The sequence below is a fragment of the Mesoplodon mirus genome (assembly GCF_964341445.2).
Source record: "Mesoplodon mirus genome assembly, chromosome: 19".
NCBI lineage: Eukaryota > Metazoa > Chordata > Mammalia > Artiodactyla > Ziphiidae > Mesoplodon > Mesoplodon mirus.
The window spans coordinates 36594335-36620087 of record NC_138995.1 but is presented as its reverse complement, the minus strand read 5'-3'; the positions used below and the strand labels follow the sequence as shown (position 1 = coordinate 36620087).

Below are 25753 nucleotides of genomic sequence, written 5' to 3'. Positions count from 1 at the left end.
AGTGAGGTGGATGGACCTAGAGTCTGTCATACAGAGTGAAGTAAGTCAGAAAGAGAAAGACAAATACCGTATGCTAACACATATATATGGAATATAAAATAAAAAAAAAAGGTCATGAAGAACCTAGGGGCAGGATGGGAATAAAGACTCAGACCTACAAGAGAATGGACTAGAGGACATGGGGAGGGGGAAGGTTAAGCTGTGACAAAGTGAGAGAGTGGCATGGACATATATACACTACCAAATGTAAAACCGATAGCTAGTGGGAAGCAGCTGCATAGCACAGGGAGATCAGCTTGGTACTTTGTGACCACCTAGAGGGGTGGGATAGAGAGGGTGGAAGGGAGGGAGACGCAAAAGGGAAGAGATATGGGAACATATGTATATGTATAGCTGATTCACTTTGTTATAAAGCAGAAACTAACACACCATTGTAAAGCAATTATACTCCAATAAGGATGTTAAAAAAATTAAATGTTAATACTTAATAGTAATAATAAAACATACAAAACAAATACTCACCAATGACTTTAACAAAATAAGCATCTGCTTCAAAGTTATTTTTTAGTGTATGGATGGCAAAATCATTCTTTGTATATCCTTTACTTAGTACTACAATGTCCAAGATTCCCTGGAAAAAAGATAAAAATGGTAAGAACAAACTACTAGACTAAATGAAAAAAATGATGAAAATGCATGATATGTTTACCATGTAAATATAAACCTTATTTATTCAACTTGATGTTTAAAATAAAAATAATATTAAAAATAAGAAAACTTGAATATTAAAATATAAATAAAATGAAAAACACCTATAATTTTAATCTCTGAAAATAACTGTTAGCACTTTGTACTTCCTTCCAGTCATATCTGCATGAAGTTTTAAAGGTCTGTGATATGGAGTACCAAAGTGTTTCCAATCATCAGAGAAAGAAGGTACCTTTTCATCTGCCCTGGTCCCCATTATTTTTTTTTCCTAAAAAAGTGGGAAGCTTTGCTAATTTTACTGGGGGTAAAAAAGGTGTGTTCATTTAAATTTCCATTCTGCTGACTCTTAATGAGATTGATCATTTATCATATCTTTTCATATGTTAGCTACTTGTGTTTTTTCTGTAAATTGCCTTAATCATGTTCTGTTTTTCCAGTGGGAGTTTTTGGTGACTTGTAGCAGTTTGAATAAACCCTTTCTATGTTAAGAATATTAATTATTTAATTCTTTCATAGTTAATTTATTTCCCAGATTTAAACACATTTTAAATTTCATTTATGATATTTTTATGTACAGAAATTAATTGATTTGTAGTTAATTCTCTTGATTTTCCCTCTTGTGATATTTTTACCAATTACTTTTATGGTTGGAAATTGCTTATGAAAAGTGAACAAACACAAGATTTGGTAGCAGAGAGACAGAGGAAAATAAGGACTTGGATAATTCATATAATTGAGAATTAGCCTCTTATAAAAAAAAAAAAACCAACCTACCGGGCTTAGGGTTGGACATAATGTCTTGATGGAGATTTAACGTTTTAAAATAATCAAATTGTTTTACAAGGATATACTGTGACATATTAACTCTGGAATTTAACACATTTTTATCAGAATTTATTATTTTTCTGAGTGATAAACTGGCTTTCTTTTAAAGAACAAAACAGCTTGGGAGATTCTATTTTCCCTCAACAATGCCCAGAAGCACTTGATAAACTGGCTTTTGACATTAGAAAGAAGAAAACCAGGGCCCTGAGCGCCTTTCCCAGGCCACCTGGCAACTGAAGACAGTCACAAGAATCTGTGGCAATAGATGCCAACTCTAGTTCACTAGGTTAAGAGAGAGTACACACTGACCCCATTCTTCTGTGATCTTGTGCAGGTTTAAGGGTCTGTTATATGTTGGCTGTTCTTTTCTCTACTCGTGCACATGCACAATTGCTGTGAGCATGATTCTCTAGTGGTTTAATCTAAACAAGCATAAAATTAGATAAAAGCATTTTCATATTTCACTGTACTGATCAGTCAGTGGTATCAATAAATGTGTTCCCTCTGTCATTTAACATTAAAAGGAGCTTTCTTTAATTAACTCATTTGCTTTCATAATCTCATCTACATTTTCTGGTCAAATAGGGTGAAAGTGAGATAAGGTGGATGGCAGTTAGATTCCAAACACACAGAAGAGCTCTGAACTCACATCTTCGTAAATATCAAAGAAGGTGGCAACCACTGCATCTCTGATTTGGTTTAGGTCCATCAGTTCCCAGTAGACTTTAAACATACGACGTGCCCCCTCACAGCTTGCATTATTACAAGGGACATTCTCCAGTAAAAAGGCCTGCTGATTGCTGTGAGACAAAGGTAATGGCATTTAGTTAATATAACATATCAATGCTGAGTAGCATCAGCTATGCTGTATTTACTAGAATCAAAGAGATGGTAAATGGTATACACTGAAGTAATGTGAAAAAAATCCCTACATCTTACTAATTATTGTCCTGAGTCATAAAAAACGTAAATTGTTGGCTATTGTTTTTCAGCCTTTGGCAAAAATCCTGAGGTTAGTCAGTTGTTGGCCTCTCTCTCCTCTTTTGTGATTTCCAAGTCCATCTCTCTGCCCTTCCTTGCTGCTCCACAGCCATCGACCCTGTGTTTCATTACTGAGTTCCTGGACACTGTCATCATCCCTTTAGATTTGTATAACTCCTTAGGTAAAAGTCTGAATTTTAAATAGAGATTCCTGACATCCCCAAGTCTTGTAAACCCAAAGCAGTAAATCTACAATGATACAATTTGAGCTTCCCAAACAGACAGTAGGGCAGATATTGCTGAGCACCTCTCAGATAAAAGATAGAAAAAAAAAAAGTGTTGTACTTTGCATAGCTATGAAGTCCTCCCTTTTGAATCCTACTCTATAGGCAAAGTGGTGATGAGTTTAGATTTTGGAACCAGATTACCTGGATTCAAATTCTGGCTCTGTCATTTAGCAGTTATGTGACCTTAAACAAGTTATTTAACCTCCTGAAGACTCAGATCCTTATTTGTAAACTGAGTAACATGAGTACTTAAAGAATTGTTGTAAAAAAGAAATGAAATACTGCGTGCAAAATACTTAGAACATTCCTGTCATCCACTTAGATCTTAGTAAAAGTGTTTGTATTATCATCACTCTTATGTAGTGCAACACCATGCCACGTAAAAATATTTTCTTTAAATACAGAAGTAACTTTTGTAAATGGTGTGATTTGATGTAATGGCTCCTATTTATAGGCATTTTCTAATATTTGCATTCCTTCAGGTCCCTCTATTTTACATAGAAAAATAATAAGCTAAAAAGCTTAAATTTTATTACTGCTCAGTTTTCTCTAATAATTATTTTAAATAAAACTATAAAGACAGATTTCTTTTTTTCCATATGAAAATATTACTTTGGATATTACTTTAGGTCTGGGCAATTTGGAAAAGAAAAAAAAGTTCTATTATAAGAAAGGTAAATTTTTCAGTGTTCAATAGAGTAAGGAAACATATGCAAAATATTCAATTTCCTTGATGTACTTGATATATGATTAGCTTCACATTATTTTTCTAGATAAAAAATTCTAACACAAATAGTTTAAACTCCCAGATTATAACATTTACATGGAAAACTTTGAGGTGGCTTTGATCAAGGCCTAACATATAATAGTGTTATTCCACTAGAAGGAATAATGATTTCTTCTTTGTCTCCTGTCTAATAACTGATTTTAAAATTCTAATTTGTAATACTTTTTCCAGGTAATTTACCCATCCTACCTTTGTAGCTAAACAATTTTACTAGATATTTCACAGAAATGAAGAACACTCTATTTTGTTGTTAGATTATAGTAAAACATGAGAACCAGTGATAAAGGTGGCCTTTCTTTTTTTTTTTGGCTATGCCATGCAGCTTGTGAGATCTTAGTTCCCTGACCAGGAATCAAACCTGGGCCCACGGCGGTGAAAGCACTGAGTCTTAACCACTGGACCACCAGGGAATTCCCAAGGCAGCTCTCTATAATCTTTTATAACCAATGCATCACACTGGCAACATTTTGAGTGATCATTTGCCACTGGTTTCCCTTTTCACAACAGGGATGAAAGGATTTCATTATTGTATTATAACTCTGGGCACAATTTCAAATACACAACATAAGCTACAACAAAAACTCTAACTGCAGTTGCATAATTTGTCATTTTAATTTTTGATATGAGTTTGTAAAGATTATAAATGCCATGCACCACGGTTTTTGTCTGAATGCTCACGAAACAGGTTGGTCTTATACTCTGGAACATGGGGTCTATAAAATTTCAGTTCTTTTAAACTCCACTGAGCCCTACAGGTAGAGCCCAACATCTTAACTATAGAAAAAAAATTCCATTTAAGCGCAGGGAGAAAGAATTCTGATTTATTTGGTTTGGAAACCCTTGGGGAGAAACAGTCTTGCTTCTTTTGAGTCAACTGCTCTATGTGTTTTTGGCAATTACAACTGATATAACTTAAAAAATTTTTTTTTCAAAACTATTGCAAAAGTTATTATAAAATTCAAGTAATAGAGACATTTAAAAAGTTGAACTACTCCTTTCCAGGGAAAATCACTGTTAACAACTTGGTGTGCATCTTTCCAAACCTTCTTCTGGGAACATACAAATATTTAAGTACACATATCCTTCAAAAAAAAAAAAACAAACCCAGTTGGGTTCTACTATACATATTATTCTGCAACTTTTTTCTTTCCATTCAATAACATAGCATACACATGGGGAAAAGGGATACAACCTGAATGAGGGCTTCTGAAATCTATTTTGAAAACTCCCACCAGAGAAGTTGTACCAATTTATACCCACCAGCAGCAGCCCATCAAACTGCCTGTTTCCCTACATGCTCATTCCTTTCAATGCTTACTCCATTATACAGCTATGCCATCATTCGTTTTAACACCCTGCTATTGATAATCAGGTTGTCTTCAATTGTTCCCTACATACACACACACACACACACACATACACACACACGTTATTTTTCCTTGAGAATTTGTATAAGGATTTCCAAATGAAGTCATCTGGTCAAAGGATATGTGTATTTTAAATGTGGATAGGTAAAGCTAAATGGCCTTCTTAAAAAATGTACCAATTTATACCTCTAGTAGTGTACAAGTATATCCTTCTTCATATCTTGCCAATATTAGTAACACTGCTTCTTATTTTTGCCAATTGGGTAGCTTAAAAATTACCTCATTCTCCTGATTACATGAGAAAAGCTGAGTATTACTTTAATGTTTATTATCTATTGATATTTCTTCTAAGAATTGGCACTTAAATTTTTTAAATTATTGGATTTTAGATCTCTGATTGTTAAGGACATTAGCCCCTGTTATTCTCATATTCTTAGTTGCAAAATGAGTGTTAAAACAGTACAGAAATAGATACATAGATGTAGAGAACAAACTTATGGATACCAAGGTGGGGGGTGGGATGAACTGGGAGATTGGGATTGACATATATACACTACTATGTATAAAACAGATAACTAATGAGAATCTACTATATAGCCCAGGGAACTCTACTCAATGCTCTGTGGTGACCTAAATGGGAAGGAAATCAAAAAAAGAGGGGATATATGTATATGTATAACTGATTCACTTTTGCTGTACAGCAGAAACTGACACAACATTGTAAAGCAACTATACTCCAATAAAAATTTTAAAAAAACCCAACAGTACATTACCTCAAATGGCTGTTGTAAGGATTAAATGAGAAAATACATGGTAAATGGTTTAATATAGTGCCCAGTACATAGCACAACACACTTGCACTATCTGCTGTTATTATTATATGTGCTGTTATTATTACTCTGATATGTTATAAACATTTCACCCCAGCCTTTTATTGTTTTTAAAATGTATGGTTTCTTTCACTAAAAGGTTAATAATACTTATATACTCATTTATGTCAATATTTTTCTCCTGTTCTATAAGAAATGTTAAAGTCCATCAGGCAGATGGAAATAACACCAGATGAGTATCTGCACTTACACAAAGGAATGAAGAGCAGTGAAAATGTGAAATACGTAGGCAAACAGAAAAGATTTTCTTGTTATTTAAATCTTTAAAGATAACTGATAATTAAACAACACAGCATGGTGTTAATGACATAAGCAGATGTAAAATGTAAGGTTTCCTCAAAAAACTAAAATTTGAACTACCATATAATACAGCAATCCCACTTCTGGGTACATACTGAAAAGAAGTGAAACCAACATCTCAAAGAGATATCTGAACTCTCATGTTTGTTGCAGCAATATTCACAATAGTCAAGATACAGAAACAATCTAAGTGTCCATCAATGGGTGAATGAATAAAGAAAATGTGATATATACATACACTGGAATATTCAGCCTTAAATAAAGAAGAAAATCCTACCATTTGTGTCACCATGAATGAACCTAGAGGACATTATGCTAAGTGAAGTAAATCAGAAACAGAAAGACAAATACTGTATGATATCGCTTGTATGTGGAATATAAAAACATTGAACTTATAGAAATTCAGACATGCCGAAGAGGCAAGAGACCATTGTTTCAGGGTGTGTGAGGAGAGGGGATTCCTTCCCTGTGTGCCCACAGAAGGCAGGGCACTGCTTAAGTGAGCTCCAGAGATGGGCACAAGCTGTGGCTATTGGCTCGGACCCCAGAGATGGGCATGAAATGCTAACACTGCTGCTGCCGCCACCAAGTATCCTGTATGCAAGCACAGGTCACTATCCACTGCCCCCCACCAGGAGCCTGTGCAGCCTGCCACTGTCAGGGTCCCGTGATCCAGGGACAACGTCCCCAGGAGAACACAGGTGCATCTCAGGCTGTTACAACATCACGGTGGCCTCTGCAGCCACAGTCTCGCCCTGCATTCCAATTATGACTACTGTACCCTTCCCTCTCCCCGGACTGAGTGAGCAAGAGGGACCTAATCAGCCGCTGCTTTAACTCCCTCCTGTCTGGGTGGGGAACAGATGCCTGAGAGTACCTACACGCAGAGGTGGGGCCCAAATCAAAGCTGAACCCCAGGAGCTGTGCGAACAAAGAAGGGAAAGGGAAATTTCTCCGTGCAGCCTCAGGAGCAGTGGATTACACCTCCACAGTCAACTTGATGTACCCTGCATCGGTGGAATACCTGAATAGACAACGAATCATCCTAAAATTGAGGCGGTGGACTTTGGGAGCAACTGTACACTTGGGGTTTGCTGTCTGAGGCTGATTTGTTTCTGATTTTTATGTTTATCTTAGTTTACTTTTTAGTGCTTGTTATCATTGGTGTATTTGTTTATGGGTTTGGTTGCTCTCTATTTTAGTATTTTTTTATTTTAATAATTTAAAAAAGTTTTAAATTTTTTCTTTTCTTCTCCCCTTTCTTCTCAGCCATGTGGCTGAAAGAGTCTTGGTGCACCGGCCTGGTGTCAGACCTGAGCCTCTGAGGTGGGACAGCCGAGTTCAGGACACTGGACCACTAGAGACCTCCCGGCCCCATGTAATATCAGCAAGAGTTCTCCCAGAGATCTCCATCTCAACGCTAACACCCAGCTCCACCCAACGGCCAGCAAGTTCCAGTGCTGGATGCCCCATGCGAAACGACAAGCAAGACAGGAACACAACCCCACTCATTAGCAGAGAGGCTGCCTAAAATCATACTAAGTTCACAGATATTCCCACACACACCACCAGACATGGCCCTGACCACGAGAAAGACAAGACCCAGCCCCCTCCACCAGGAAGCCTACACAAGCCACTGAACCAAGCTCACCTACTAGGGACAGACATCAAAAACAACGGGAACTACAAACCTGCAGCCTGTGAAAATGAGACCCCAAACACAGTAAGTTAAACAAAATGAGACAACAGAGAAATATGCAGATGAAGAAGGTAAGAATCCACCAGACCAAACAAATGAAGAGGAAATAGGCAGTCTACCTGAAAATGAATTCAGAGTAATGACAGTAAAGATGATCCAAAATCTTGGAAATAGAATGGAGAAAATAAAACAAACATTTAACTAGGACTGAGAAGAACTAAAGAGCAAACAAACAGTGATGAACAACACAATACATGAGATTAGAAACTCTCTAGAAGGAATCAATAGCAGAATAACTGAGGAAGAAGAATGGATAAGTGACCTGGAAGATAAAATAGTGGAAATAACTACCACAGAGCAGAATAAAGAAAAAAGAATGAAAAGAATTGAGGACAGTCTCAGAGACCTTGGGGACAACATTAAACACACCAACATTCTAATGATAGAAGTCCCAGAAGAAGAAAAGAAAAAGGGTCTGAGAAAATAGTTGAAGAGATTATAGTTGAAAACTCCCCTAACATGGGAAAGGGAAGAGTCAAGTCCAGGAAACACAGAGAGTCCCATACAGCATAAATCGAAGGAGAAACATGCCAAGACATATATTAATCAAAGTATCAAATAGTAAATACAAAGAAAAAATATTAAAAGCAGCAAGGGAAAAGCAACACATAACATACAAGGGAATCTCCATAAGGTTAACAGCTGACCATTCAGCAGAAACTCTGCAAGCCAGAAGGGAGTGGCAGGACACATTTAAAGTGATGAAGGAGAAAAACCTACAACCAAGATTACTCTACCCAGCAAGGAACTCATTCAGATTCAATGGAGAAATTAAAATGTTTACAGACAAGAAAAGGTTAAGAGAATTCAGCACCACCAAACCAGCTTTACAACAAATGCTAAAGGAACTGCTCTACGCAAGAAACACAAGAGAAGGAAAAGACCTAAAATAACAAATCCAAAACAAATAAGAAAATGGTAATAGGAACATACATATCAATAACTACCTCAAATATAAATGGATTACATGCTTCAACCAAAAGACACAGACTGGCTGAATGGATACAAAAAGACCTGTATATATGCTGTCTACAAGACACCCACTTCAGACATCGGGACACATACAGACTGAAAGCTAGGGGATGGAAAAAGATATTCCATGCAAATGGAAATCAAAAGAAAGCCGGAGTAGCAATACTCATATCAGATAAAATAGACTTTAAAATAAAGAATGTTACAAGAGACAAGGAAGAACACTACATAATGATCAAGGGATCCATCCAAGAAGAAGATATAACAATTGTAAATATTTCTGCACCCAACACAGGAGCACCTCAATACATAAGGAGCATGCTAACAGCCATAAAAGGGTAAATCGACAGCAACACAATCATAGTAGGGGATTTTAAACCCCACTTTCACCAATGGACAGATCATCCAAAATGAAAGTAAATAAGGAAACACAAGCTTTAAGTGATACATTAAACAAGATGGACTTCATTGATATTTATAGGACATTCCATCCAAAAACAACAGAATATACTTTCTTCTCAAGTGCTCATGGAACATTCTCCAGGACAGATCATATCTTGGGTCACAAATCAAGCCTTGGTAAATTTAAGAAAATTGAAATTGTATCAAGTATCTTTTTCGACCACAATGCTATGAGACTAGATATCAATTACAGGAAAAAAATGTGTAAAAAATACAAACACATCAGGACTTCCGGGTAAGATGGCGGAAGAGTAAGACGCGGAGATCACCTTCCTCCCCACGGATACACCAGAAATACAGCTACACGTGGAACAACTCCTACAGAACACCTACTGAACGCTGGCAGAAGACCCCAGACCTCCCAAAAGGCAAGAAACTCCCCACATACCTGGGTAGGGCAAAGCGGAGAGATCCCCACACAGAGGATCGGTGCCGAGCGGCACTCACCAGCCCGAGAGGCTTGTCTGCTCGCCCGCCGGGGCGCGCAGCGCTGGAAGCTGAGGCTCGGGCTTCGGTCAGAGCGCAGGGAGAGGACTGGGGCTGGCGGCGAGAACTCAGCCTGAAGGGGGCTAATGTGCCACAGCTAGCCGGGAGGGAGTCCGGGAAAACTCTGGAGCTGCCGAAGAGGCAAGAGACTTTTTCTTCCCTCTTGGTTTCCTGCTGCGCGAGGAGAGGGGATTAAGAGCGCTGCTTAAAGGGGCTCCACGGACGGGCGCGAGTCGCGACTGAAAGCGCGGAGCCCAGTGACAGGCGTGGGACGCTGGGGCTGCTGCTGCCGCCGCCAAGAAGCCTGTGTGCGAGCGCAGGTCACTGCCCACACCGCCCTTCCGGGAGCCTGTGCAGCCCGCCACTGCCGGGGTCCCGGGATCCAGGGGCGGCTTCCCTGGGAGAATGCACGGTGCGCCTCGGGCTGGTGCAACGTCACGCCGACCTCTGCCGCTGCAGGCTCGCCCCGCACTCCGTGCCCCTCCCTCCCTCCCGGCCTGAGTGAGCCAGAGTCCCCGAAGAGGCTGCTCCTTTAACCCTGTCCTATCGAGGCGAAGAACAGACGCCCTCCGGTGACCTACACGCAGAGGCGGGGCCAAATCCAAAGCTGAGACCCGGGAGCTGTGAGAACAAAGAAGAGAAAGGGAAACCTCTCCCAGCAGCCTCAGAAGCAGCGGATTAAAGCTCCACAATCAACTTGATGTACCCTGCATCTGTGGAATACATGAATAGACAACACATCATCCCAAATTGAGGAGCCCAGAGTCAGTGCTGTGCCTCTGAGGTGGGAGAGCCAACTTCAGGACACTGGTCCACAAGAGACCTCCCAGCTCCACATAATATCAAACGGCGAAAATCTTCCAGAGATCTCCATCTCAACACCAGCACCCAGCTTCACTCAACGACCAGCAGGCTACAGTGCTGGACACCCTAAGCCAAACAACTAGCAAGACAGGAACACAACGCCACCCATTAGCAGAGAGGTGGCCTAAAATCATAAAAAGTCCACAGACACCCCAAAACACACCACCAGACGTGGACCTGCCCACCAGAAAGACAAGATCCAGCCTCATCCACCAGAACACAGGCACTAGTCCCCTCCACCAGGAGGCCTACACAACCCACTAAACCAACCTTAGCCACTGGGGACAGACACCAAAAACAACAGGAACTACGAACCTGCAGCCTGCAAAAAGGAGACCCCAAACACAGTAACATAACCAAAATGAGAAGACAGAAAAACACACAGCAGGAGAAGGAGCAAGATAAAAACCCACCAGACCTAACAAATGAAGAGGAAATAGGCAGTCTACCTGAAAAAGAATTCAGAATAATGATGGTAAAGATGATCCAAGATTCTATTTCCCAGATCCAAAATCTTGGAAATAGAATAGACAAAATGCAAGAAACAGTTAACAAGGACCTAGAAGAACTAAAGATGAATCAAGCATCGATTAAAAACACAATACATGAAATAAAAAATACTCTAGATGGGATCAATAGCAGAATAACTGAGGCAGAAGAACGGATAAGTGAGGTGGAAGATAAAATAGTGGAAATAACTGCTGCAGAGCAAAATAAAGAAAAAAGAATGAAAAGAACAGAGGACAGTCTCAGAGACCTCTGGGACAACATTAAACGCACCAACATTCGAATTATAGGGGTTCCAGAAGAAGAAGAGAAAAAGAAAGGGACTGAGAAAATATTTGAAGAGATTATAGTTGAAAACTTCCCTAATATGGGAAAGGAAATAGTTAATCAAGTCCAGGAGGCACAGAGAGTCCCATACAGAATAAATCCAAGGAGAAATACCCCAAGACACATATTAATCAAACTGTCAAAAATTAAACACCAAGAAATCATATTAAAAGCAGCAAGGCAAAAACAACAAATAACACACAAGGGAATCCCCATCAGGATAACAGCTGATCTCTCAGCAGAAACTCTACAAGCCAGAAGGGAGTGGCAGGACATAATTAAAGTGATGAAGGAGAAAAACCTGCAACCAAGATTACTCTACCCAGCAAGGATCTCATTCAGATTTGATGGAGAAATTAAAACGTTTACAGACAAGCAAAAGCTGAGAGAGTTCAGCACCACCAAACCAGCTTTACAACAAATGCTAAAGGAACTTCTCTAGGCAAGAAACACAACAGAAGGAAAAGACCTACAATAACGAACCCAAAACAATTAAGAAGATGGGAATAGGAACATACATATCGATAATTACCTTAAATGTAAATGGACTAAATGCTCCCACCAAAAGACACAGAGTGGCTGAATGGATACAAAAACAAGACCCATCTATATGCTGTCTACAAGAGACCCACTTCAGACCTAGAGACACATACAGACTGAAAGTAAGGGGATGGAAAAAGATATTCCATGCAAATGGAAACCAAAAGAAAGCTGGAGTAGCAATTCTCATATCAGACAAAATAGACTTTAAAATAAGGACTACTAGAAGAGACAAAGAAGGACACTACATAATGATCAAGGGATCGATCCAAGAAGAAGATATAACAATTGTAAATATTTATGCACCAAACATAGGAGCACCTCAATACATAAGGCAAATACTAACAGCCATAAAAGGAGAAATCGACAGTAACACACTCATAGTAGGGGACTTTAACACCCCACTTTCACCAATGGACAGATCATCCAAAATGAAAATAAATAAGGAAACACAAGCTTTAAATGATACATTAAACAAGATGGAGTTAATTGATATTTATAGGACATTCCATCCAAAAAGAACAGAATACACATTTTTCTCAAGTGCTCATGGAACATTCTCCAGGATAGATCATATCTTGGGTCACAAATCAAGCCTTGGTAAATTTAAGAAAATTGAAATTGTATCAAGTATCTTTTCCGACCACAATGCTATGAGACTAGATATCAATTACAGGAAAAGATCTGCAAAAAATACAAACACATGGAGGCTAAACAATACACTACTTAATAACGAAGTGATCACTGAAGAAATCAAAGAGGAAATTAAAAAATACCTAGAAACAAATGACAATGGAGACACGACGACCCAAAACCTATGGGATGCAGCAAAAGCAGTTCTAAGAGGGAAGTTTATAGCAATACAATCCCACCTTAAGAAACAGGAAACATCTCGAATAAACAACCTAACCTTGCACCTAAAGCAATTAGAGAAAGAAGAACAAAAACATCCCAAAGTTAGCAGAAGGAAAGAAATCATAAAAATCAGATCAGAAATAAATGAAAAAGAAATGAAGGAAACGATAGCAAAGATCAATAAAACTAAAAGCTGGTTCTTTGAGAAGATAAACAACATTGATAAACCATTAGCCAGACTCATCAAGAAAAAAAGGGAGAAGACTCAGATCAATAGAATTAGAAATGAAAAAGGAGAAGTAACAACTGACACTGCAGAAATACAAAAGATCATGAGAGATTACTACAAGCAACTCTATGCCAATAAAATGGACAACCTGGAAGAAATGGACAAATTCTTAGAAATGCACAACCTGCCAAGACTGAATCAGGAAGAAATAGAAAATATGAACAGACCAATCACAAGCACTGAAATTGAAACTGTGATAAAAAATCTTCCAACAAACAAAAGCCCAGGACCAGATGGCTTCACAGGCGAATTCTATCAAGCATTTAGAGAAGAGCTAACACCTATCCTTCTGAAACTCTTCCAAAATATAGCAGAGGGAGGAACACTCCCAAACTCATTCTACGAGGCCACCATCACCTTGATACCAAAACCAGACAAGGATGTCACAAAGAAAGAAAACTACAGGCCAATATCACTGATGAACATAGATGCAAAAATCCTCAACAAAATACTAGCAAACAGAATCCAACAGCACATTAAAAGGATCATACACCATGATCAAGTGGGGTTTATTCCAGGAATGCAAGGATTCTTCAATATACGCAAATCAATCAACGTGATACACCATATTAACAAATTGAAGGAGAAAAACCATATGATCATCTCAATAGATGCAGAGAAAGCTTTCGACAAAATTCAACACCCATTTATGATAAAAACCCTGCAGAAAGTAGGCATAGAGGGAACTTTCCTCAACATAATAAAGGCCATATATGACAAACCCACAGCCAACATCGTCCTCAATGGTGAAAAACTGAAACCATTTCCACTAAGATCAGGAACTAGACAAGGTTGCCCACTTTCACCACTCTTATTCAACCTAGTTTTGGAAGTTTTAGCCACAGCAATCAGAGAAGAAAAGGAAATAAAAGGAATCCAAATCGGAAAAGAAGAAGTAAAGCTGTCACTGTTTGCAGATGACATGATACTATACATAGAGAATCCTAAAGATGCTACCAGAAAACTACTAGAGTTAATCAATGAATTTGGTCAAGTTGCAGGATACAAAATTAATGCACAGAAATCTCTGGCATTCCTATATACTGATGATGAAAAATCTGAAAGTGAAATCAAGGAAACACTCCCATTTACCATTGCAACAAAAAGAATAAAATATCTAGGAATAAACCTACCTAAGGAGACAAAAGACCTGTATGCAGAAAATTATAAGACACTGATGAAAGAAATTAAAGATGATACAAATAGATGGAGAGATGTACCATGTTCTTGGATTGGAAGAATCAACATTGTGAAAATGACTCTACTACCCAAAGCAATCTACAGGTTCAATGCAATCCCTATCAAACTACCACTGGCATTTTTCACAGAACTAGAACAAAAAATTTCACAATTTGTATGGAAACACAAAAGACCCCGAATAGCCAAAGCAATCTTGAGAACGAAAAATGGAGGTGGAGGAATCAGGCTCCCTGACTTCAGACTATACTACAAAGCTACAGTAACCAAGACAGTATGGTACTAGCACAAAAACAGAAAGATAGATCAATGGAACAGGATAGAAAGCCCAGAGTTAAACCCACGGACATATGGTCACCTTATCTTTGATAAAGGAGGCAGGAATGTACAGTGGAGAAAGGACAGTCTCTTCAATAAGTGGTGCTGGGAAAACTGGATAGGGACATGTAAAAGTATGAGATTAGATCACTCCCTAACACCATACACAAAAATAAGCTCAAAATGGATTAAAGACCTAAATGTAAGGCCAGACACTATCAAACTCTTAGAGGAAAACATAGGCAGAACACTCTATGACATAAATCACAGCAAGATCCTTTTGGACCCACCTCCTAGAGAAATGGAAATAAAGACAAAAATAAACACATGGGACCTAATGAAACTTAAAAGCTTTTGCACAGCAAAGGAAACCATAAACAAGACCAAAAGACAACCCTCAGAATGGGAGAAAATATTTGCAAATGAAGCAACTGACAAAGGATTAGTCTCCAAAATTTATAAGCAGCTCATGCAGCTCAATAACAAAAAAACAAACAACCCAATCCAAAAATGGGCAGAAGACCTAAATAGATATTTCTCCACAGAAGATATACAGACTGCCAACAAACACATGAAAGGATGCTCAACATCTTTACTCATTAGAGAAATGCAAATCAAAACTACAATGAGATATCATCTCACACCAGTCAGAATGGCCATCATCAAAAAATCTAGAAACAATAAATGCTGGAGAGGGTGTGGAAAAAAGGGAACACTCTTGCACTGCTGGTGGGAATGTGAATTGGTACAGCCGCTATGGAGAACGGTATGGAGGTTCCTTAAAAAACTACAAATAGAACTACCATATGACCCAGCAATCCCACTACTGGGCATATACCCTGAGAAAACCATAATTCAAAAAGAGACATGTACCAAAATGTTCATAGCAGCCCTATTTACAATAGCCCGGAGATGGAAACAACCTAAGTGTCCATCATCGGATGAATGGATAAAGAAGATGTGGCACATATATACAATGGAATATTACTCAGCCATAAAAAGAAATGAAATTGAGCTATTTGTAATGAGGTGGATAGACCTAGAGTCTGTCATACAGAGTGAAGTAAGTCAGAAAGAGAAAGACAAATACTGTATGCTAACACATATATATGGAATTTAAGAAAAAAAAATGTCATGAAGAACAGAGGGGTAAGACAGGAATAAAGACACAGACCTACTAGAAAATGGACTTGAGGATATGGGGAGGGGGAAGGGTAAGCTGTGACAAAGTGAAAGAGCGGCATGGACATATATACACTACCAAACGTGAGGTAGATAGCTAGTGGGAAGCAGCCGCATAGCACAGGGAGATCAGCTCGGTACTTTGTGACCGCCTGGAGGGGTGGGATAGGGAGGGTGGGAGGGAGACGCAAAAGGGAGGGGATATGGAAACATATGTATATGTATAACTGATTAAATTTGTTATAAAGCAAAAAAATAAAATTAAAAAAAAAGTGGCAAAAAAAAATCATTAAAAAGGAATAAGTTTAGAATGTGAAAAAAAAAATACAAACACATGGAGCTAAACAATACACTACTAAATGACCAAGAGATCACTGAAACAATCAAAGAGGAAATCAAAAAATACCTAGAAATGAATGACGATGAAAACACGATGACCCAAAACCTATGGGATTCAGCAAAAGAAGTTCTAAGACAGAAGTTTATAGTAATACAATCCTTCCTCAAGAAACAAGAAAAATGTCAAATAAACAACCTAACCTTACACCTAAAGCAATTAGAGAAAGAAGAATAAAAAACCCCCCCAAAGTTAGCAGAAGCAAAGAAATCATAAAGATGAGATTAGAAATAAAGGAAAAAGAAATGAAGAAAACAATAGCAAAGATCAATAAAACTAAAAGCTGGTTCTTTGATTAGATAAATAAAATTGATAAAACATTAGCCAGACTCATTAAGAAAAAAAGGGAGAAGACTGAAATCAACAGAATTAGAAATGAAAAAGAAGTAACAACTGACACTATAGAAATACAAAGGATCATGAGAAATTACTACTAGCAACTATATGCCAATAAAATGGACAACCTGGAAGCAATGGACACATTCTTAGAAAAGCACAACCTTCTGAGACTGAACCAGGAAGAAAAATGTAAACAGACCAATCACAAGCACTGAAATTGAAAATGTGATTAAAAACGTTCCAACAAACAGAAGCCCAGGACCAGATGGCTTCACAGGCGAATTCTATCAAACATTTAGAGAAGAGCTAACACCTCTCCTTTTCAAACTTTTCCAAAATACAAAAGAGGGAGGAACACTCCCAAACTCATTCTATGAGGCCACCATCACCCTGCTACCAAAATCAGATAAAAATGTCACAAAGAAAGAAAACTACAGGCCAATATCACTGATGAATATAGATGCAAAAATCCTCAACACAATACTAGCAAACAGAATCCCACAGCACATTAAAAGGATCATACACCATGATCAATTGGGGTTTATCCCAGGAATGCAAGGATTCTTCAACATATGCAAATCAATCAATGTGATACACCATATTAACAAACTGAAGGATAAAAACCATATGACAATCTCAGTAGATGTAGAAAAAGCTTTTGACAAAATTCAACAACAATTTATGATAAAACCTCTCCAGAAAGTAGGCATAGAGGGAACCTACCTCAACATAATAAAGGCCATATATGACAAACCCAGAGCAAACATCAGTCTTAATGGTGAAAAACTGAAAGTATTTCCTCTAAGATCAGGAACAAGACAAGGTTGCCCACTCTCACCACTATTATTCAACATAGTTTTGGAAGTCTTAGCCATAGCAATCAGCGAAGAAAAAGAAATAAAAGGAATGCAAATCGGAAAAGAAGAAGTAAAACTGTCACTCTTTGCAGATAACATGATACTATACATACAGAATCCTAAAGAAGCTACCAGAAAACTACTAGAGCTAATCAATGAATTTGGTAAAGCAGCAGGATGCAAAATTAATGCACAGATATCTACTGCATTCCTACACAGTAATGACAAAAATTTGAAAGAGAAATTAAGGAAACACTGCAATTTACCATTGCCACAAAAAGAATAAAATATCTAGGAATAAACCTACCTAAGGAGACAAAAGACCTGTGTGCAGAAAACTATAAGACACTGATGAAAGAAATTAAAGATGATACAAACAGCTGGAGAGATATACCATGTTCTTGGATTGGAAGAAACAATATTGTGAAAATGACTATACTACCCAAAGCAATCTACAGATTCAATGCAATCCTTATCAAACTACCAATGGCATTTTCCACAGAACTAGAGCAAAAAATTTCACAATTTGTATGGAAACACAAAAGACCCCCAATAGCCAAAGCAATCTTGAGAAAGAAAAATGGAGTTGGGGGAATCAGGCTCCCTGACTTCTGAGTATACTACAAAGGTAACGTAATCAAGAAAGTATGGTATGGCACAAAAACAGAAATACAGAGCAATGAAACAGGATAGAAAGCCCAGAGATAAACCCACACACATACGGTCACTTTATCTTTGATAAAGGAGGCAAGAATATACAATGGAGAAAAGACAGCCTGTTCAGTAAGTGGTGCTGGGAAAACTCGACAGCTACATGGAAAAGAATGAAATTATAAGACTCCCTAACACCATACACAAAAATAAACTCAAAATGGATTAAAGACCTACATGTAAGGCCAGACACTATAAAACTCTTAGAGGAAAACATAGGCAGAACACTCTATGACATAAATCACAGCAAGATCCTTTTTGACCCACCTCGTAGAGAAATGGAAATAAAAACAAAAATAAACAAATGGGACCTAATGAAACTTGAAAGCTTCTGCACAGCAAAGGAAACCATAAACAAGATGAAAAGACAACCCTCAGAATGGGAGAAAATATTTGCCAACAAACCAACTGACAAAGGATTAGTCTCCAAAATATACAAGGAGCTCATGCAGCTCAGTATCAAAAAAAACAAACAACCCAATTCAAAAATAGGTAGGAGACCTAAACAGACATTTCTCCAAAGAAGATATACAGATTGCCAACAAATGCATGAAAGGATGATCAATATCGTCACTAATCATTAGAGAAATGCAAATCAAAACTACAATGAGGTATCACCTCATACTGGTCAGAATGGCCATCATCAAAAAAATCCACCAAAAAAATCCACAAACAATAAATGCTGGAGAGGGTGTGTAGAAAAGGGAACCCTCTTGCACTGTTGGTGGGAATGTAAATTGATACAGCCACTATGGAGAACAGTATGAAGGTTCCTTAAAAAACTAAAAACAGGACTACCGTATGACTCAGCAATCCCACTACTGGGCATATACCCTGAGAAAACCATAATCCAAAAAGAGACATGTACCACAATGTTCAGTGTAGCACAGGGAAATGACAAAATACTTTGAACTGAATGAAAATAAAGACACAGCATATCAAGATTTGCAGTATGTCACTAAAGCAGTATTTAGATGGAAATTTATAGCACTAAACACTTTATTAGAAAAGAGGAAAGATCTCAAATCAATGATCTCACTTTCTTCCTTAAGAAACTGAAGTATAAGAGGAAATAAAATTTAAAATAAGCAGAAGAAATGAAATAATAACATAGAGGAAAGCAAAGAAGTAGAAAACAGGAAAACAATAGAGAAAAATCAATGAAACCAAAAGCCAGTTCTTCAGGAAGAACAATTTTAAAACTGATAAACTTCCAATGAGAATGGCCATTTAAAAAAACTAAAAAGTGAGAAGATACAAAGTACAACTAACAGGAATGAGACAGGTAACAGCACAACAGATTTTACTGATATTAAAAGGATAATAAAGTAATGTTATAAAAATTTTTGTGCCAATATAATTGACAGGTTAGATGAAACGAACAAAATCCTTGGAAGTCAAAAATGATCAAAGCTCATTCATAAGATAAAGAAAGAAATTCAAATTGCAGTTTTAGGCCTTCTGCAAAACCCCACGTCCAGATGGCTTCACTGATGAATTCTACCAAATTTTTACAGAATATATAATACCCATTCTACAGAAACTCTTTAGAAAATTGTTGAGGGAGACATGCCTCCCAACTCATCTAAGAAGCCACATTACGCATCAAATTAGACAAAGATATTATAAGAAAACTACAGACCAATATTCTTCACGAACACAGATGCGAAAATTTTTAACAACACTCTAGAAAATCAAATCCAACAGTAGAGTCAGATCTTGCTTTGCATGGTACAGTGTTCACTCAAACTCATACATATCTTGCTTCATGATAACCAGAGGACCATGCAAAGATACGACATGATTCTGATATGGACATGTTTCAGTGAACTAAGTACCTTGAAAATTGAAGACTACAGATAGAATAAAAAGATAAAAAATCATGATCAACTTGGGTTTATTACAGGAATGCAAAGTTGCTTTAATATTTTAAAATAAATCAGTTCAATTCACTAGATTAATAAATTCAAAAAGAACACCATATGATCATCTCAATAAAGGCAGAAAAATATTTGACAAAATCCAATATCCATTCCTGATCCAAAATTGTAGCAAACTAGGAATAGAAGGAACTTTCTCAACATGATACAGGGTGTCCACAGAAAACGTACACTGAACATCATACTAATACTGAAAGACTGAATGTTGTCTTCCTAAGATCACTGTTCCTCCAAGATAATGATGTCTGCTCTCACCATATCCATTCAACATTGAATTACAGGTTGTAGCCATTGTAAATGGCAAAAAAAAAAAAAAACCCAAAAACAAAGAAAAGGGAACAAGATTGGAAAGGAAGAAGAAAAACAGTCTTTATTCATAAATTATCTGACCACCTATTTAGAAAATCCTATAATATCTATTAAAAAACCTAGTAGAACTAATAAGTACATAGAGCTAGGTGGCAGAATACAAGATCAATATACAAAAGTCAGTTGTATTTCTGTATGCTAGCAAACAACAATCAGGAGTTTCAATAAAAATGTACAAGTGACAAAAGCAATAAAAAATGCAATACTTGCATATTGACAAAAGATGAACAAGACCAGTACACTGAAAGCTGTAACACACTCCTGAGAAAATTAAAGACCTAAATAAAATAAAAGGACACACACACATCCACACATACAGTGGTCATGGGCAGAAGACTCGATATTGGGCAGAAGATTCGATATTGTTAATACGTCAGTTATCTCCATATTGACTTACAGATTCAATGTAATATCAATCAAAATCTCAGGAGACTTTTTTTTTTTCCAGAAATTGATGAACTGATCCTAAAATTCACAGAAAATGTCAAGGACCTAGAATGGCCAAAATGATGTTGGTAGAGAAGAATAAAGTTTAAGGATTTACATTACCTGAATTCACTATTCATTGTAAACCAACAGTAATTAAAGCATGTGGTACTGCTGCGAAGATGGACAGTAGATCATTGGAACAGAATAGAGAGTGAAGAAATATACTCACCAACACACATATGGTTAATTGATTTTCAGCAAAGATCAAAGGCAATTACGTGGAAAGAAGATGTCTTTTCAACAAATGGTGCTGGAACAATTTACCAAAAAGTGAACTTGGATCCATATCTTGCATCATATAGAATAATTAACTCAAAATGGATCAAAGACCTACAAGTAAAATGTAGAACTATAAAAATTTGAGGGGAAAGCATAGGAGGCAATCTTTGTGACTGAATTAGGTGAAAATTTCTTAGATGTGACACTAAAAATCATAATCCATTAAAGAAAAAATCAATAAATTGGACTTTTTCAAAATTAAGCACTTCTGCCCTTTGAAAGACAGTGTTCACAGAATGAAAAGACAAGCCAGAGATGAGAGGAAATATTTGTAATAAGAGGATTTGTATATAAAGAACTTCCAAAATGCAATCATAAAAAACAAATATCCCAAATAATATGTGGGCAACAGACTTTGACAGGTATATGTATATGTCAAAACTTGTCAATGTACACACTTTAAATATGTGAAGTTTACTGTCTGTCAATCAAGGCTCAATAAAGCCATTAAAAATATATGGTACTCCTTCATGAGAAAACACTAGAAACACAAGCAATAAAAGAAAATATAAGCTTGACATTGTCAAGACGAAAACATTTGTGGTTCAACGGACACCATCAAGAAAATGAAAAGACAACCCACAGAATGGGAGAAAATTTTGTAAATCATGTATCTGACAAGAGCCTTGTATCTAGGATATATAAAGAGTTATTATAACTCAACAATAAGAAGAAAAATAACTCAATTTTAAAAAGGGGGGCTTCCCTGGTGGTGCAGTGGTTGAGAGTCCGCCTGCCGATGCGGGGGACATGGGTTCGTGCCCCGGTCCAGGAGGATCCCACATGCCACGGAACAGCTGGGCCCGTGAGCCATGGCCACTGAGCCTGCACGTCCGGAGCCTGTGCTCCACAGTGGGAGAGGCCACAGCAGTGAGAGGCCCATGTACCGCAAAAAAAAAAAAAAAAAGGGGCAAAGGGGGCTTCCCTGGTGGTCCAGTGGTTAAGATCCCTGGTGGTCCAATGGTTAAGAATCTGTCATGCAATGCAGGGGACGCAGGTTCGATCTCTGGTTGGGGAACTAAGATCCCACATGCCAAGGGGCAACTAAGCCCATGTGCTGCAACTACAGAGCCCACGTGCTACAACTAGAGAGAAGCCTGTGCACTGCAATGAAGTGAAAGGCCCATGTGCTGCAACTAAAACTATTTATAACAATTTATAAATAAATAAATGTTAAAAATAAAATGGGCAAAGGATCAAAATGGACAACTATCCAAGCAAGATACACAAATGGCCATTAAGCACAGAAAAAGCTCAACATCATGAGTCATCAGGAAACTGCAAACCACAATGAGATAACACTTTACACCTATTAGGATGGCAACAATAAAAAAGACAGGTAATAACAAATACTGGTGAGTTTATGCAAAAATTGGAACTCTCATACATAGCTGATGGTAATATAAAATAGTGTAGATGCTTTCACAAATAATCTGGTAGTTCCTCAAATGGTTCAACAAAGAGTTCCATTTCTAAGTATATTCCACTTCTAGGTATATTTCAAGAGAAACGAAAACATGTCCACAGAAAAATCTGTATATGAATGTTCATAGGTCTGTTATTCATAATAGCCGAAAAAGTAGAAACAACCCAAATATATACCAACTGAACTAAATGAAACGTGGTGTATCCATACAATGGAATATTATTCAACAACAAAAAGAAATGAAGTACTGATACATGCTACCACATGGATGAACACTGAAAACATTATGCTAAGTCAAACAAGTCAGTCATAGATTACCATGTATTGTATGATTGCATTAATATGAAATGTTAGGAATAGGCAAAACTGATAGAAAATGAGTCGTTTCTTAGGGATGGTGAGATTGGAGAGTGATGGCTTAAGGCAGGTGTGCTTATTTTTAGGGTAAAGAAATGTTGCAAAGGTGATTGTGGTAATGGATGCACAACTCCGTGAATATACTAAAAGCCACTGAATTGTATATAGTAAGTGGGTGAATTTTATGGCAAGTGAATTATACCTCAGTAAAGCTGTTAAAAAAAATAGGGAATTCCCTGGTGGTCCAGTGATTAGGACTCCACGCTTCCACTGCAGGGAGCACGGGTTCGATCCCTGGTCAGGGAACTAAGATCCCACATGCTGCGCGGCAAGGCCAAAAAAAAAAAAAGTACAATTCTATGGTTTTGACACTTGTCTTCTCCATTTCACACAATGTGTGCAGAAAATTTTAACCCACAGAAAATACCTGTGGGAAATGTTTAAGTGACATAACAGGTAAAACGCATATATCAGATGCCACTTCTCTGAATAGGCCAATATTTACACATCTAGTGTGCAGCCTTTTGAGGCTGGTTTTCATTTCTCTTCAAGGCTATAAAATCGTTGTTATTTCTTGATAAGCTACCACGTGACAAAGTTCGGGGTATTTTAAATTGTTATTGTTAATACTCTATGTGCATCTGTCTTATTTCTCATTAAAAAAGGAAGGTAGCTGATGGATCATTTAACTTTAAGTTTGATTTTCTCCCTGGCTGCTCTTAGAGCTTGTGGGTTCAGTTTAGTCATTTCTATCTAGTGAGTTCTGCTCTTCTAGATTGTCCTTAACTCTCTTCCTCTTAATTCCCCAATTTCATTATCAGCCTAGGCTCACATGGAAGGAAAGGAGCTTCAATTTGGGGATATATCTTTCTGTGTAAACCTTAAGAAAGGCAGTTTTACACACAGAAGAAAAACAAATTAAGAAGAAACACAAATAAGCCCATTAGGAATTCTCTAAAAAAATGAAACAATTGTTTTTGAGTTGTTGCTCTGAAATCCATGCTGCCCAGCTATTGGTAAATGCAGAATTCTCAGCTAAGTTTATATATATAACTTCCACTTTGAAATTAGTAAAATTATTCAAATGTTCCTGTAATACAGACTACTGACAATTAGAAATATTCAAAAGAGATGATAAACTTGATGTCCAGAATAAAGTTCACTTGAGCTCTGGGCAAAAGCAATACCTTTATTCCCCAGATAGCAGCTAGGCTAGGAGAGTCGGTGGGCAGAAGGTAAATGTTTCTTGAATGAAGAGAGGAAACAAGCATCTTTTGTAGAGCAATGCCAATTGAAAGGCAAAACTTAATAGGATGAAAGATTGAATGCTAAGCTCCTGTCAAATAAGTGGTGAGAAGAGATTTCGCAATGTTTTAATTTATCATTATTTGAAGGCATTCCTTATATTAGTTAATTTGGCGGCCACTGCAACATTTTTTCTATGTATTATAATATTTGTTTTAAATTATGTAAAATGAAATATAATGGTCATTTTATTTGTTAGTTGGGTAATGGTATAAACAGAATATTGAGACTTTCAGAGTGAGAAATTCATGGACACACTGCAACTTATGAAGTATACACACAGAGGAAACAAAGATTGGTTAGGAAATTATACTAATTCTTGTTTAGTTGTGAATACTGTAGAATGCAATGACGAGTTGGATGAGGGGAAAGGGAGAGATGAAACGAAAGAGAAAGGGAAATGAAAGATGACTTCCACATTTCTGGTTTGAATGATTAGGTGAATGATAGTACCACCACCTGAGATAAACAGAAAACTAAGGACGGTTTTAGGGGAGAGAAGATAGTTTCAGGTTTGTGGTGCCTTTGGTAGAGAATTCAGGGTAAGATCCATCAGGCAGTTTATACACACAAGTGTGAGGCCCAGATACAGGGATTTAAAAGTCCTAAGCTTCTAAATCGTAATTAAAATTGCCAAAGTAGATGAAGAACATGCAGAGAACCAAGGGCTGAGAATGGAACCCTCAGAAATACCAGTATTTAAGAGGTCAAGGTGAGAAGAGTTTTCTGAAGAGATGGTATAGGAACAATGAGAGAGAATATAGAGAGAACCAGAAAAGTTTACGAGTAAGTTATCAACAGCCCAATGTAGACAAAAATCTGGTGACATAAGGCTGTGAAGAATCCACTGGATTTGTCAATTAGAAGCCACTGGGATTGAATGAGAGGTTTAGTAGAGTGGAATGGCCTGAAGCCAGACTGTGGCAAGGTGAGTTTGAGGTCATAAAGTAGAGAAAGCTGTCTAGAGTCACAAAAACATTTTTAAGTCTGGGGAGACTTGCGCATATTTAAATAAAGGTTGGGAGGAAAAGAGGGTGGAATGAGACGATTCTGAAGGCAAAGGGGGGATAACAGATGCAGTAAGATCCAGAGGATACAGGCAGAATTGAAAGGGAGGGGTTACCAAGTAAAAAAATCAATGAGGAGACTGTTAAAACAATAATTCGGGCTAAGCAGAAAGTGTCTTGCCACTAGGGAGGAGGCAGTGATGACGGAAAAGAAAAGAAGTCTGAAAATCACATTATGAAAGAGGATCGTATCTGCTTTGTGGAGGAGTCAAAGGTAATTTAACTTTTCTAGGCTAAAATGATTGGGGCCATGATGATATCTTTGTAGTAAACAGGGAAATTATGAGGAAGAGTTGGAATTGAAGAGACAGGGA

General features: G+C 37.5%; 1 protein-coding gene across 2 annotated transcripts in view; it reads right to left on the bottom strand.

The window, feature by feature from the left end:
• Nucleotides 1–25753, bottom strand: part of ITFG1 (integrin alpha FG-GAP repeat containing 1) — a 275883-nt gene that overhangs the window by 89779 nt on the left and 160351 nt on the right. For both annotated transcript variants that reach the window (XM_082607433.1, XM_082607434.1), the window contains exons 11-12: nt 2183–2333; nt 523–631 (exon numbers count right to left, since the gene is read on the bottom strand). In XM_082607433.1, the coding sequence (XP_082463559.1) occupies nt 523–631; nt 2183–2333 (260 nt within the window). The remainder of the gene's footprint in view (nt 1–522; nt 632–2182; nt 2334–25753) is intronic.